The sequence below is a fragment of the Polyodon spathula genome, chromosome 2 (assembly GCF_017654505.1).
Source record: "Polyodon spathula isolate WHYD16114869_AA chromosome 2, ASM1765450v1, whole genome shotgun sequence".
Taxonomy (NCBI): Eukaryota; Metazoa; Chordata; class Actinopteri; order Acipenseriformes; family Polyodontidae; genus Polyodon; species Polyodon spathula.
This window is the reverse complement of record NC_054535.1, coordinates 24517885-24530942: the sequence shown is the minus strand read 5'-3', so window position 1 is coordinate 24530942 and position 13058 is coordinate 24517885. Positions and strand designations below refer to the sequence as shown.

At 39.5% G+C, this 13058-nt stretch overlaps 1 protein-coding gene across 13 annotated transcripts in view; it reads left to right on the top strand.

Moving 5' to 3' along the window:
- Window positions 1-13058, top strand: part of dysf (dysferlin, limb girdle muscular dystrophy 2B (autosomal recessive)) — a 120072-nt gene that overhangs the window by 51908 nt on the left and 55106 nt on the right. For all 13 annotated transcript variants that reach the window (XM_041218217.1, XM_041218209.1, XM_041218193.1 and 10 more), the window contains 12 exons: window positions 1004-1119; window positions 1660-1773; window positions 2539-2716; window positions 3194-3318; window positions 6423-6529; window positions 6650-6845; window positions 7394-7555; window positions 8034-8165; window positions 8710-8876; window positions 9325-9439; window positions 9885-9990; window positions 12556-12698. In XM_041218217.1, coding sequence (XP_041074151.1) covers window positions 1004-1119; window positions 1660-1773; window positions 2539-2716; window positions 3194-3318; window positions 6423-6529; window positions 6650-6845; window positions 7394-7555; window positions 8034-8165; window positions 8710-8876; window positions 9325-9439; window positions 9885-9990; window positions 12556-12698 — 1661 coding nt within the window. The remainder of the gene's footprint in view (window positions 1-1003; window positions 1120-1659; window positions 1774-2538; window positions 2717-3193; window positions 3319-6422; window positions 6530-6649; window positions 6846-7393; window positions 7556-8033; window positions 8166-8709; window positions 8877-9324; window positions 9440-9884; window positions 9991-12555; window positions 12699-13058) is intronic.

Sequence of the window (13058 nt, the reverse complement as noted above, 5' to 3'; positions counted from 1 at the left end):
TCACCTTATCAGCTAAATGTCATGCAATCCTTAATTCAAGCCGTCCCCTAAGGTCTTTCGTTGCATGTTCACCACCATTCACCTATTCGGTCACACGGCTCTAATATCTACGCTGTACATTTACACAAGCTGAGCCTCTCAGAGGGTGGCACAACAAATGGGAAAATCAGAGAAGATCCAGTCTTGTTTTGAATTTGCGTTGTTGAGGTATCATATGCAGTGTTGAAGTAAGGTGACTGTGTGGAGATTCTACCGCAACTTCCAAAACATCACAGATGACAGATGCTTGGCTCAGTAGAGCTGCACCCTAAAACTACAGCATCATCACAAGGTGTTATTGTTGTAGATGAGATGTCAGTGTTTCAGCAGAGGGGACTCGTTAACGTCTTCTAAGCAAAACAAAATCAAAACCCATAGGGAGAGAGTCTCAAAGATATGCACTCAACATTCTCATTAGCACAATCTCTGTCAGATACAGCAGGAAAAAACGCACCCCAAAAAGGTACCAAATCAGAAATGAACATCTCTGACATTTCATTAGGGACCTGGTTGGGAAAACCCTTAGTGTTGTTTATTATTCTTTTTAGTTAAAGGTGCTTTTTGTTTTCAAACAAAACTGCTAGTGACGCTTTAGAGTAAATAGTTTGAGAATCTGGTTGTAAATGATTGTTTATTACTTTGTTGGTTTACTAGAGTTATGCATTAGATGGTAATATTATAACACAAACAGTGCTATGTGTAAATGACAGATTACATGATTATAAAATACCTCTATTGCTTTCAATGGGTCATGGCTTTACAGGTGATCTCGTAATCAGCAAAACAGCCAGTGATTGTGGGATCCAAGTCAACAAAAGCACAAGGAAGCGCATCACTAGCTGGAATCTTCTGCAGCAGAGCGTTTAGTTTTGACGCTGTAATAGAGAGTCTCTGTACAGCAATGCAGTAGCTGGGTTTCCCACTTTCTCAGAGGCCTCTGTGTCCTTCCCTTGTCTCCACACAGTCGATGACAGTCTGGGGTTCCTGCCAACCTTTGGCCCCTGCTATATCAACCTGTACGGAAGTCCGAGGGAATTCACCACGTTTTCTGATCCCTACGAGCCACTGAACCTGGGGAAGGTACAGCAGGATTCATACATCTTCCTAATGTACATGTTCTGGGATTTGAATGAAGGAAGTGAACTGTAATAACTTTCGGGTTGATGTTAGGAAAACTTGGCAGTACACTTTTTACATCTGCATTGCGTTTTCAATTTTTCAAAAACATTAACCTTAAGTCTATTAGGAGTTTAGGAGCTTCACTATTTAGATCTAGCAGTGTTTTGATTATTATAAATAATACCCCTGATATGTTGGTACCTTTAATGCAGTGATGCATGAGTGCTTTGATGCATATGACTGCTTTTTTATATTTACGGAATAAAACTATATTTCAGACATATATTAGTTTGTTAAAAAAGGGAAAAAAATTATCTTGTGATTTCAAGATCACAAGATAATTTATCAACATCCATGAAATATATATGTTTTAAATTCCCATCCTATTTATCTATCTATCTGCCTGTATGTCTGTATATCTATCGATATATTTGGTATACTATGGTTATATATGTATAAATATATATTGGTTGATGTGAATGGTGTGTTGTCGTGTGTCAGAGGGAGGGAGTGGCTTACCGAGGAAGGGTGCTGGTGGAGCTGGACACCAAGCTGGTGGAGCGCGTGGAGCAGAGGGTGGAGGACATCCCTGCAGACGACCTGCTGGTGGTGGAGGTAAGGCATTTTTAAGTTATCAGCTGTTAATTAAAATTGAATGAAACCTTCATTAAGGTATTCATTAGACTGTACTTCATGCTATAGGGAGCTACAAAGTTACAAATAAAAAATCAATATTAATTCAAAATAACTTGTGCCTTTCACACGTATGCAAGGTAGTACCCAGTACGTGCTGTTTTGAATGCTAACTGCTTACTCCATTAACTACTGCTGTGTGTTACAGCTTACTGTAACACTTTACGAGTAAGTAGTGGGGTTCCAAAAAAATATAACGTTGCACATCATTTTTACACATAACTTTTTACACTTAGAACTTTAAAGTCTGTTTCAAAATGGCCACTCTAGTGCACTGATAAGGATTATTTCCCACATTGTCAAACAGGTAATGATGATCCAATATTGTAGTATGGAACAGAAAAGCCAGATCACTTGTTATGTTTTTTTTTTTATTTTTTTTTAATCGCTCTTCCTGCAATGATTTAGAGGACAGATCTGAAACCCCAGCGCACTAGAGTGGCCATTTTGAAAAGAGTTTTGAAACAGACTTTAAAGTTGTAAGTGTAAGCAGTTACAGGTACGTTATTTAAGCAGTTGCAGCAACACGTGGGGATGTGTAACGCTATATTTTTCAGAACCCCGCTACTTACTCTTTAATGTAAAGTGTTACTAAGCTTACTTACTATAGTGCAGTATAGTATGTAACACCAGTATTTATACCTGAGGCACACAGTGTAAGTTTTCTCTTGCTTATATCTCTTGCAGAAGTTCATGCGAAAGCGTAAGTACTGCCTGTTTGCTTCCTTCTACTCGGCCACCTTGCTGCAGGATGTGGATGATGCCATCCAGTTCGAAGTCAGTATTGGTAACTATGGCAACAAGTTCGACAACACCTGCCTGCCACTGGCCTCAACTACGCAGTACAGCTGCGCTGTGTTCGATGGTGAGTTTGCAACAAAGAACATTTTTAAAAATGTGCTAGGAATTGGAGGCTTTTTTTTTTTTTTTTTTTACTGCAAAATGTTATTTGTTCTGTTAACATTTGATAGGGACTCAAGTATTATGAGAAAACTGACAATTTGTATGACCAGGTGCAACCTGCCAGTAAATTTTAAACCCTGTTTCGTGAAACTCATTGCAAAAATAAGAAAGTTAGCATCAATTTATTTGTGGGATACATATGTCCCTTCTTCCTTAAAAGGTTAAATAAGTAAAGGCATATCCCTGCATTTATACAAGTCTGCTTTACTTTCCCAGTGCTTAGACTAGAAACAGGTGGGATTTGTGTTTTTTGGGTTAATGGTTGAAGCACATTAACACATCTATTGTTTGTCACAATACGCTGACCCACTATTCAACCTGCTTGCGATTGTAGTTTTTGTGGCTTGGTTTTAGGTTGACTAGGTTATTTTCTCCCCAGGGTGCCATTACTACTACCTGCCCTGGGGAAATGTAAAGCCAGTGGTGGTGTTGTCATCAGAGTGGGAGGATATCAAGCCTCGGATCGACTCCCTGAACATGTTGCTGTGCATGGTGGACAGACTGGTGAGTGTTTACCTCTCAGGGCAATCGCTTCAAAGGAGAAAAGTTTAGCTGCACCTGTAATTTTACACTTTACCCTGCATTCTCAATGCTTACTCTACACATTTAGTATACTGTGGTTTAAGAACATAGCAACATAAGAAAGGTTCCGGAATGAGTAAAGGTTGTTTGGCCCATCAAGTTTTGTAATCCTATATTTTGTGATTGAGATTACAAAGAAAAAAAAAAAAAAAAAAAAAAAGATTTTGTAATTGTAATAATGTAATCCGGCAGTGACATTTTTGTAAAAAACTGATCAAAACTATTCAGATTAATATAATCGCAATCACAAAATATAGGATTACAAAATCTGTATCACTTTTATCCAGATTACAAGTTTTGAAAAACTGGCCCCTGGTAGGTCTTTCCATGCATTTATAATTCTGCATAAAAAAGTACTTCCTACATTCTGTTCTAAACTTGGTTTCACTCAGCTTCCATTTACACCCCCTTGTTATACTCTGTGTGTCACAATGTAAGAAGAGTAGGCACAGGACTGACCCCTGTGGCATAAATGAGGAAATGCACATGGATGGAACTATACCTTGGATAAAGGCATCTGTCAAATATATAAATAGGGCTTCTGTTTTTTGTTTTTATTCATTTCATTTTTCCGTGCTTATTTTTAGCTATTTTCAAGATACCACGAAATAGTTTATTTATTTATTTATTTATTTATTTATTTATTTTTTCTGGGCTTTCTCTTTTTATATACTGTTTGAAATGATTGTTTTCGGTTGCTTTCCAAGATGCTTGGATGTTTTTTTCTGTCACTATGTATAGTAACTCGACAGTATGTGCACAGTTAAATTGTACCTTCTATCCTTTGCTGTCTTCCTCAATGAAATCCTTATGGTTACAGGCACATTCTTCTAGGGTTTTTGTGTGTCTAGGCATTTTTTTTACATTTTGCCACAATTTGCCATTTTGTTTTAAATCCTCCCTAGCTAACTGTAATATAGCTATAAATCCCGCGAACACGCATTCTAATTGTAATCTCGTTTACAATCTCGTAAGTGGAGATATGTCGAAATTTAGTGGGTTTAAAGTATTCAGATCGAATCAAAGATAGATACAAGTCAATAAGGAGGGACACTGCCCAACTACCCAGGGAAAGGGTTTTGTTTTATTGTAATAGATTTTTATTTAATTAATTATTTATTTTTTTAATGACAAAGGGGTGAAGTCAATGGGAACTGAGTAACCATTTCCTGTGTTTTTCTGGTGTTTACTGACTGTACACTGATTGAATATTTTTTTTGTATCGGGGGTGCTTTATCGGTTTTTATAGGTTAAAATCGTTTTTTTTTTGTTCCTGGGTAGTAAGTGTTATTTCCTAATTACTTATGCCTCAAAAGTATAGAAAATGGCTATTATTCCCCACAAACTTTGCTTTTGTGACCAGGACAGTGATATTTTGAAATGTACCTATTTCCAATGAGAAAACGGTCTTTTCGTTCACATAAAGTCAGAGAAAAACAACATATGAATCCAAATTAACATGTATTTATACTAAAGTAATACAAAAGTGACTACAAAAGATTTAGAAGTGAGTAGTTTTTCGGGATTTACGATTATACTGTAAATCACTTTCACGAATCAGCCCCCAAATGTAGTCTCCCATCATGTTCTCGTTATACTGTCCTTGGTAGCGGTGTTCAAAGTCCAGTATATCCTGGTGGAAGCGCTTGCCTTGCTCCTCCGAGTACGCTCCCATGTTCACCTTGAATTTATCAAGATGAGCATCAATGATATGGACTTTGAGGGACATCCTACAGCCCATTGTGCCGTAGTTCTTCAACAGAGTCTCAACCAGCTCCACATAGTTTTCGGCCTTGTGATTGTCCAGGAAGCCCCGAACCACTGCGACAAAGCTGTTCCAAGCCGCTTTCTCCTTACTAGTGAGCTTCTTGGGGAATTCATTGCATTCCAGGATCTTCTTTATCTGTAGTCCGACAAAGACAACGGCTTTGACCTTTGCCTCAGACAGTTTAGGGAAGAAGTCTTGAAGGTACTTGAAGGCTGCTGACTCCTTATCTAGAGCTCTGACAAATTGTTTCATAAGGCCCAATTTGATGTGCAGTGGTGGCATCAGCACCTTCTGGGGGTCCACCAGTGGCTCCCACTTGACGTTGTTCCTCCCCACAGAGAACTCGGTCCGCTGTGGCCAGTCCCGCCTGTGGTAGTGCGCCTTGGTGTCCCTGCTGTCCCAAAGGCAAAGATAGCAGGGAAACTTGATAAAACCGCCTTGGAGACCCATCAGGAATGCCACCATTGCAGCCTCTTGATGCCATCTCAGAAAAATGCAGATATGTATCCACTTAGGCAGCTGGAACTAAACTGAACTGGTGGGCTTAAGGCCCCTGTATTTATACTACTATTTATATTACTGGAAAGTTCTAGAAAGTTCTAGAAGTTACTCCAAGTTTACTCAGCACTGAATCTATCTGGAATGTTCTGGAAAATAGGTACATTTCAAAATATCACTGTCCTGGTCACAAAAGCAAAGTTTGTGGGGAATAATAGCCATTTTCTATACTTTTGAGGCATAAGCAATTAGGAAATAATACTTACTACCCAGGAACAAAAATTGTGTTACATAGTGAAATCAGAAGCCTTATATAAAAATAAAATAACAGTAACAACAATAATAATAATGACATTATTATTATTATTATTATTATTATTTATTATTATTATTATTATTATTATTATTAAGTACCTGCACCCAGGTTCACACCCACCCTTCACCCATGCATTGGGTTACTTTGCACTGGTCCTGTCTCTTTCTAGTCTAAGTAAGTGCTACGAGAAACCCAGCTACATGTTGCCATATGGTGCTCCTTTTTATTTACCTCGGTTGTTGGTGCTTTAGCATGCTTTTAGGATGTGTTTGCTATGCTTTACAACACTTTGCTATGGTTGTAATACCAATGTAAGCTTTCTTCTTATTATCAACTATTGTGGTTCATGATATTGATAAAGTACACATATAGCGATCTAATCTAAAGGTGCTTTAGCACGACACGACACCTCTTGAACTTGCTTCTGTTTGTTTTACTTTCAAGGAAGCCAACTTGGAGCAGGTTCATCTGGCCATCAAAGCCAACAGCTCCTTGGAGGATGTGTACAGCAAGGTAGCACAGCTCTTAGATGATGTCATCAGCGACTCCAGGTACAGTGCTAATCATTTTTGTAGCTTTTTCAACCTTTTCCTTGCCTTAAAAAAGCAAAATCCAGGCTGTTTGAGTAATGTGTAACAGCATAATGCAATCCTTTGTCACGTCGTTTGCAGCCTCGAGCTTCCAGACATTCAGCAGTGGCCGTGCGCGACCCCTCTGGACAAGTACATTCACCGCTTCCGCAGGATCAACCTTTCTCAGATGGAGCAGGTAGCCCTGCAGCTAAAACATGGAGAGAACACAGAGCTGAGCACCGTGTTGGAGCAGGCTGAGGACTGGCTGCTGAGACTGCGAGGCATGGCTGAGGAGGTGAGGGGTGGGAGAGAGCAGGGCCAGCTGCAATTCCCTCCCGCCGGTGATGGGTCATGAATCTGTACCATCAGGGCTCCAGAGCAAATGCGTTGCAGTTGCCTTAATTACTGACAATCTAAAAACTCTCCACATGAACAAGAATGGAGAAGTGAGATGGAGTACTTACTGAAACTGGAGGTGCCACTACAGGATGACGGAGGGAAGCTGGGATGCTTTATTAAAACACAGAAACCTTAATAAATAACCTAAAGCTTAGATATTTAAGCAATGGTAACTTTTATCAATGTATAGACTATATATAGAATTCACTGTATTAATTTGTAACACACTGCTGTTGTACATCATTATTATTGTTCATACTTATTGAAAATTGTCAGGATTAATAATTATAAAAGGGAAAGGCTTTGTAAATGGAGCAATAAGACATGCTCTTATAGCACATCACTCAGACCAGGAGCCTAGAACCGAAGAGCAGTTGTATTTGTAGTCTTTGTTGTTGTACGCACTCCCTCATACTTCGCTATACGAACTCGTTCTCCTTCCAGCCTCAGAACAGCATGCCGGACATTGTGATCTGGATGCTGCAAGGAGACCGGCGTGTGGCTTACTACCGCATCCCTGCCCATGAGGTCCTGTACTCCAGGAGCAAGGGTGGAGCCAACTACTGTGGCAAGCACTGCGGCCAACTTCAGACCATATTTATGAAGGTACAGGGAAGTCCTGACACACGACACAGTCAGCACCATCTAAATGGGTTCTCTGAATATATGACACATTGCTTTGCTGCCTGTTATGGAGAGAATTTAAAGAATTTAAGTTGGTGGATATCTATTGGTGGGTTAATAACTCCTTTGCAGTTCTTTCATCCTAAACTACAATTTTAACTCCTATTATTTGAAAGAGGTACATTTTGTGAAACCAGAACCGAACCACAAAATTAAACAGCATCTTTCAAGTTCCTTTAAGCGCTCTCAGAGAGTTAATTAAAGAATGCAGGAAAAGCTTTCAAAATATGGCCAGAGATTTCCTATAACAGATACCCAACAGACAACGTCATTTACAGTAACAGCTGTCATTTTGAACATTTTGTGCTGTCTACATATTGTTTCACTGTATAAAAGCAAGTCCTTGGACTCCAATACGTTACCACTAGGTACTATGTAGTTGTTGTTTTTTTCCATGCAGTCTCCACAGAGTGAGGGTAAGCAGTTTAAGATCCCTGCACAGGTGCGGGTTCGAGTGTGGTTCGGCCTGTCTGCGGATGTGAAGGAGTTCAACCAGTACGCAGAAGGGAAGCTCTCTGTGTTTGCAGAAACGGTAAGTAAACAACCTGCGTCATTTAGAGGAGGAGTGGCACCCGTTATAAAGTGTAGCTGTGTAAACTTTACTGTACAGCCTAGCTGATAACCCTCTCTGAGGGAATCATTATCGGTGCTTTGTAAAAAAATATATAAAATACGATTTTAAAGTCGACCCTATTCACAAAGCTTTAATGTATACATTAGTGAAAATTTGGTTTGATTAATTAAATCAGGTTTGATATCCGAAAAGCTGTTGGGATGTTTTGTACACGAGAAAAGTTGAATACATTACATATGTCTAGGACAGACAACAAGAACTGAAGAGGAACTCCTGAATTATCAAAAAAATGAAAACAGGCTAGTAAAATAATTCTTTAATTTACTCATAATTTACTCATAATGACTGGGGCCCATTTTTAAAATGGAATATTAGCCCAGTAACTTCATAAAAGGGTGTAGCTACATGTTAGATAATAGCATATTTGAAAAAGGTGGTAGAAGCCGGTCAGGCAAATGCAAGAGAGAGTGTTTAGTTTTATTATTATTATTATTTTTTCCAGTATGAGAACCAGACCAAACTGGCGCTAGTTGGAAACTGGGGGACCACTGGCCTGACGTACCCCAAGTTCACAGACATCACTGGCAAAATCAAACTGCCCAAAGACAGCTTCCACCCCTCCCCTGGGTGGACCTGGGTTGGAGAATGGTTCATCAGTCCTGAGAAGACGTGGGTGCTCCCTATTAGCACTGTGCATGTTTGGGTGGATGAAGATGGAGTTCAATCACTCTCATCCTTCCATGTCACATTACACTCAAACAATGACTTATACCTATACCTATACTCATATATTACCTATACCTATATGATGCTGAATAATTGGGCTCTTTCAGGACCTGACTTAACAATATTTAGTGAACAGCTACTAAGAACCGGAAAAGTTGTGTTTGTTTTTGTATTTGTATTTGTCCTTATGTTTATTCTGCCACACCTTTTAAAGGTTAGTTTAAAGTCTGCCTGGTAAACCCTTTTCCAAAGTATGTTAATTAGAGACTTGGCAACTCCACAGGGAATGGGTGGCTGATCAGGGCTGGTCCGCCTGAGGCCCCTCATGCCTGCATCCATCACTTCTGAAGTTACATGGTACAGTAATACAGTACACGGTTCTCTCCCGCAGGCTTCTTTATGATGCTGATGCCGGTCATATGACTTTCATGGAGGAGGTGTTTGAGAATCACATGCGGCTGCCAGGGGGACAGTGGATAGGGATGCCAGAAGGCTACACCGATGTGGTATGATAGCTATCTCTGAGCTACAAACATGTGCTTTCTTCCATTTGGTTTACTGTTACTAAATGTCAAGACAGTTGCTAAAAATGTATGTATGGCTTGCACCCAGTCCTGGGTTTCAGGACTACCCTCAATTAAGTATATTATTTAACAATCAGGATCCACTTGTTTGATGTAAAATGAATTGTTCCTCCCTTATACCGCTGTGAATAGCCCCTGTTATTAAACCCAAACTCTCAGTTGTGTTGTTCATACTGAGGAGAAGTCTGATCAGTTCATTCAGAGCAGATTCACCGGGTGTCTGATTGTTCAAGCTTCTTGCACCTGGTCATTTCAATAATATACAGTACCTAAACTAGGGAAGTTCTGAAACCCAGGACTAGTGCAAGATTCAAGCCCTGTTTGTACTAAGACGTCTTTGTGGTTGGTCTTGTTGTCTACTGACCAGAATGGAGAGAAGGCGCTGCCGAAGGATGACATTGAGTCCCCACCTGGCTGGGTGTGGGTGGATGAGGAGTGGTCTAAAGATCTCAACAGAGCTGTCGATGACGGAGGCGAGTGTTGAGGGAGGGGGGTGAGGGTTCACAACCCTAACAGACTTCAAAGAACATCCGTCCACACGCAGGGGAGGCGGGCCAGCTTGGCAGCTATTTGGAGTGTATAACGATGAGCACACAGGTTTGATGCTAATCCAGGCCAGGGAAGGCAGTATTGAGAGTCCTTCCAGGTGTGTAAGAGCCCGAAACTCAAATGAACTTAAATTAACTCAAATACTGAACGTGGAATTCCATTCTCATAACCACAGAATGATGTGCTGAGTGCATGTAAAAAATAATATATTAGTAAGGGTTAGCTACATATCGAGTTAATGTACCTTTTATTTTTGAAGTCTATCCGAAACCATCACTCTTGGCCAGATGCTCCTTCTGTACCCGCAGCAGTAAGAGGTCATTTGAGCACCAATGACATAAAGTTCAGATATTTTGAATGCAGTTTGGCACACTGCATTTGCCTTCCGTCAAAAGAAGGAATAACCAAAAAGACAAATTATCTAGCCATCACACTATAAATTATGTCTTTCCTGTGCAGCAGGTTTTATAATCCCACCTGAGCTTCACAGTCTAGGTTTCTGTGGGCCCCTGGGGTCAAATACCTGCTGCATAGGAAATTAATATAAAGTGCGGTCATATGGCAAGATAAACTGGTGAAATTGTGAGAATGTTGATAAGCTTCTAGAGGTAAGAAAGTGTGTTATTTCAGACAGTATCTATACAGGTCTGTATCATTGTCAGCAAAGTGAATTACAGCGAAACAACAGATTAGTCAAACAAGCCGCTGCACTTGAGGCTCACCCAGTCCAAGTGAAAGAGGCTGTATATCAATTAATGTTTACCATCACAGAAGTAGTAACCAAGTTGCTAGGGGTTTTCTGGTTAACCATGGAAACCACAAATAGAACGTTAGGCCAATACATGCCAATATGGTCAGTAACTCATTCTCTGCTGAAAGATGATTAAGCTTCTGTAGATGGCTTTGTAAATTCATTATGCACATGACGTAAGGCATCCAACTGAAAAAAGGACGAAAAAATGAAACAAAGCCAATAATGTCAGCAAGAGGGTTAATAAAACATAGGAGACAGCTGAGAAAACAATTTCTGCAACTTGAGCTAAAAGAAGATACAGTATGACATTCTTTTAAAAGTAGCAGACTGTGAAAATGTGCATAAATCAGACAGAACAGGGAGACTGCAGTAACACATTTGACCAGAGTGGGGCAGCATTTACTGCTTGAGTGATCTGCGAGGCACAGTGTTACTTTCCAGGCCTGCCTACAATTACATTGCTCTATTAACACACACACACACACACACACACACACACACACACACACACACACACACACACACACACACACACACACACACACACACACACACACACACACACACACACACACACACACACACGGTAGGATTCACAAGACATGGGCCCTTTATTTGGGTATTTAAAGATTTTTTTTTAAGTCTGAATAAAATAGTTTGGTATTAAGAGAGGAAGGTATTCATTTTTTATTTAGAAAAACAGATTTTTAAAAAAAACAAAAAAACGCTTTGTGAATTTAGCTCCATGTCAGTGAAACAACCTAAAAATAAATAAATAAATGATACCATATAACGGGAAATTTTGGCTGGTATTAAATTCGGCGGATTTGCTACCTTGGTAATTTTTGATCGTTTTTGAATTGCCGTTTTTCACTTAGTTTCATCATTCCACAAAACCTTTGACCAGAACCCATAGCCATCATTCAAATGCCATTTTGCAAACTTTAAACGATTGTCCTTGTGGCTTTTTCCTTGGCTTGGGACTGTTGATACCTTCTCCATGCAATACTCGACCTGTGGTTGAAATGGAAACCCCAGTCCCACTTGCAGTCAATTGACTTTGAATATTGTTGGCAGTCAATCTCAGATTGTTATTAACCTTCCTCACAATTCTTCTACTTGTTATTGGTGAAAGAACCTTCTTTCTTCCAAACCGAGGGAGTGTTGTGACAGTATCATGAGTCATGTACTTATTGAGAATAGAAACAATAGTTGAAATTGGGATACTTAAATGTTTGGAAATCTTCTTGTATCCATCTCGAGCTTTATGACAATAAGACATTTTCTGCCTAAGGTCTTCAGATAGCTCTTTTCTTTTTCCCATTTTGACTTATTGGTAATGACAGCAATCATCCTGTGCCGAACCCTTTTATACTGCAATTCAGCATTTTCTAGACTTTTCTAGAACTAGGTTCTGCATTATCAGATATGTATATGTGTGTGTGTTAGTTGTGTTAGTTGCATGTATTTCCTGAGTGTGGACAGCACTAACGTTGTTTTTTTTATCTAATGAAAATTAAAAAAGCTAAGCCCTAGTTGAGCTATGTTTTGTAAGTAAGAGACAACTTCAAACTACTCGCAAGCCCCTAAGTTAAATGAGACTGGATAGTTTATTTCTGGTTTGGTGACTTTGTTAGCTTGGCATTTTTACTACCTGAAAACATCTTGTTGCCATTGGAGTAAATAGCTTTGACAGGGGGGCCCTGACTCCACTGACCCTGTGCTGTCGGTGCAGGTTGGGAGTATGGCATCACCATCCCTCCAGACCGCAAGCCCAAGTCGTGGGTGCCGGCTGAGAAGATGTACCACACCAACCGCCGCCGACGCTGGGTCAGGCTGCGCCGGAGAGACCTCAAGCAGACAGAGGCGCTGAGGAAGGTACAGTACCTCTCTCTTTACATATAGGAATTATATATATATATATATATATATATATATATATATATATATATATATATATATACACACACACACACACACACACACACACACACCGTGGTATATACATATATATATATATATATATATATAAGGTTAACATCTTTAAATCAAAATTGAAATTAATAGCTTTAATTATCCAAAATTAACTACGGTTTTATATTAGTTTTTTCAAATTTTTGTATCTCTTTTTAAATTTGTTTAATTACATTTTGTATTAGACTGTTTTCGATGCAATGGTTTAATTTTTAATTGGTGTGTGTGTGTGTGAGCGCTTTGTGGTAATTTGTGTGTGTGAAG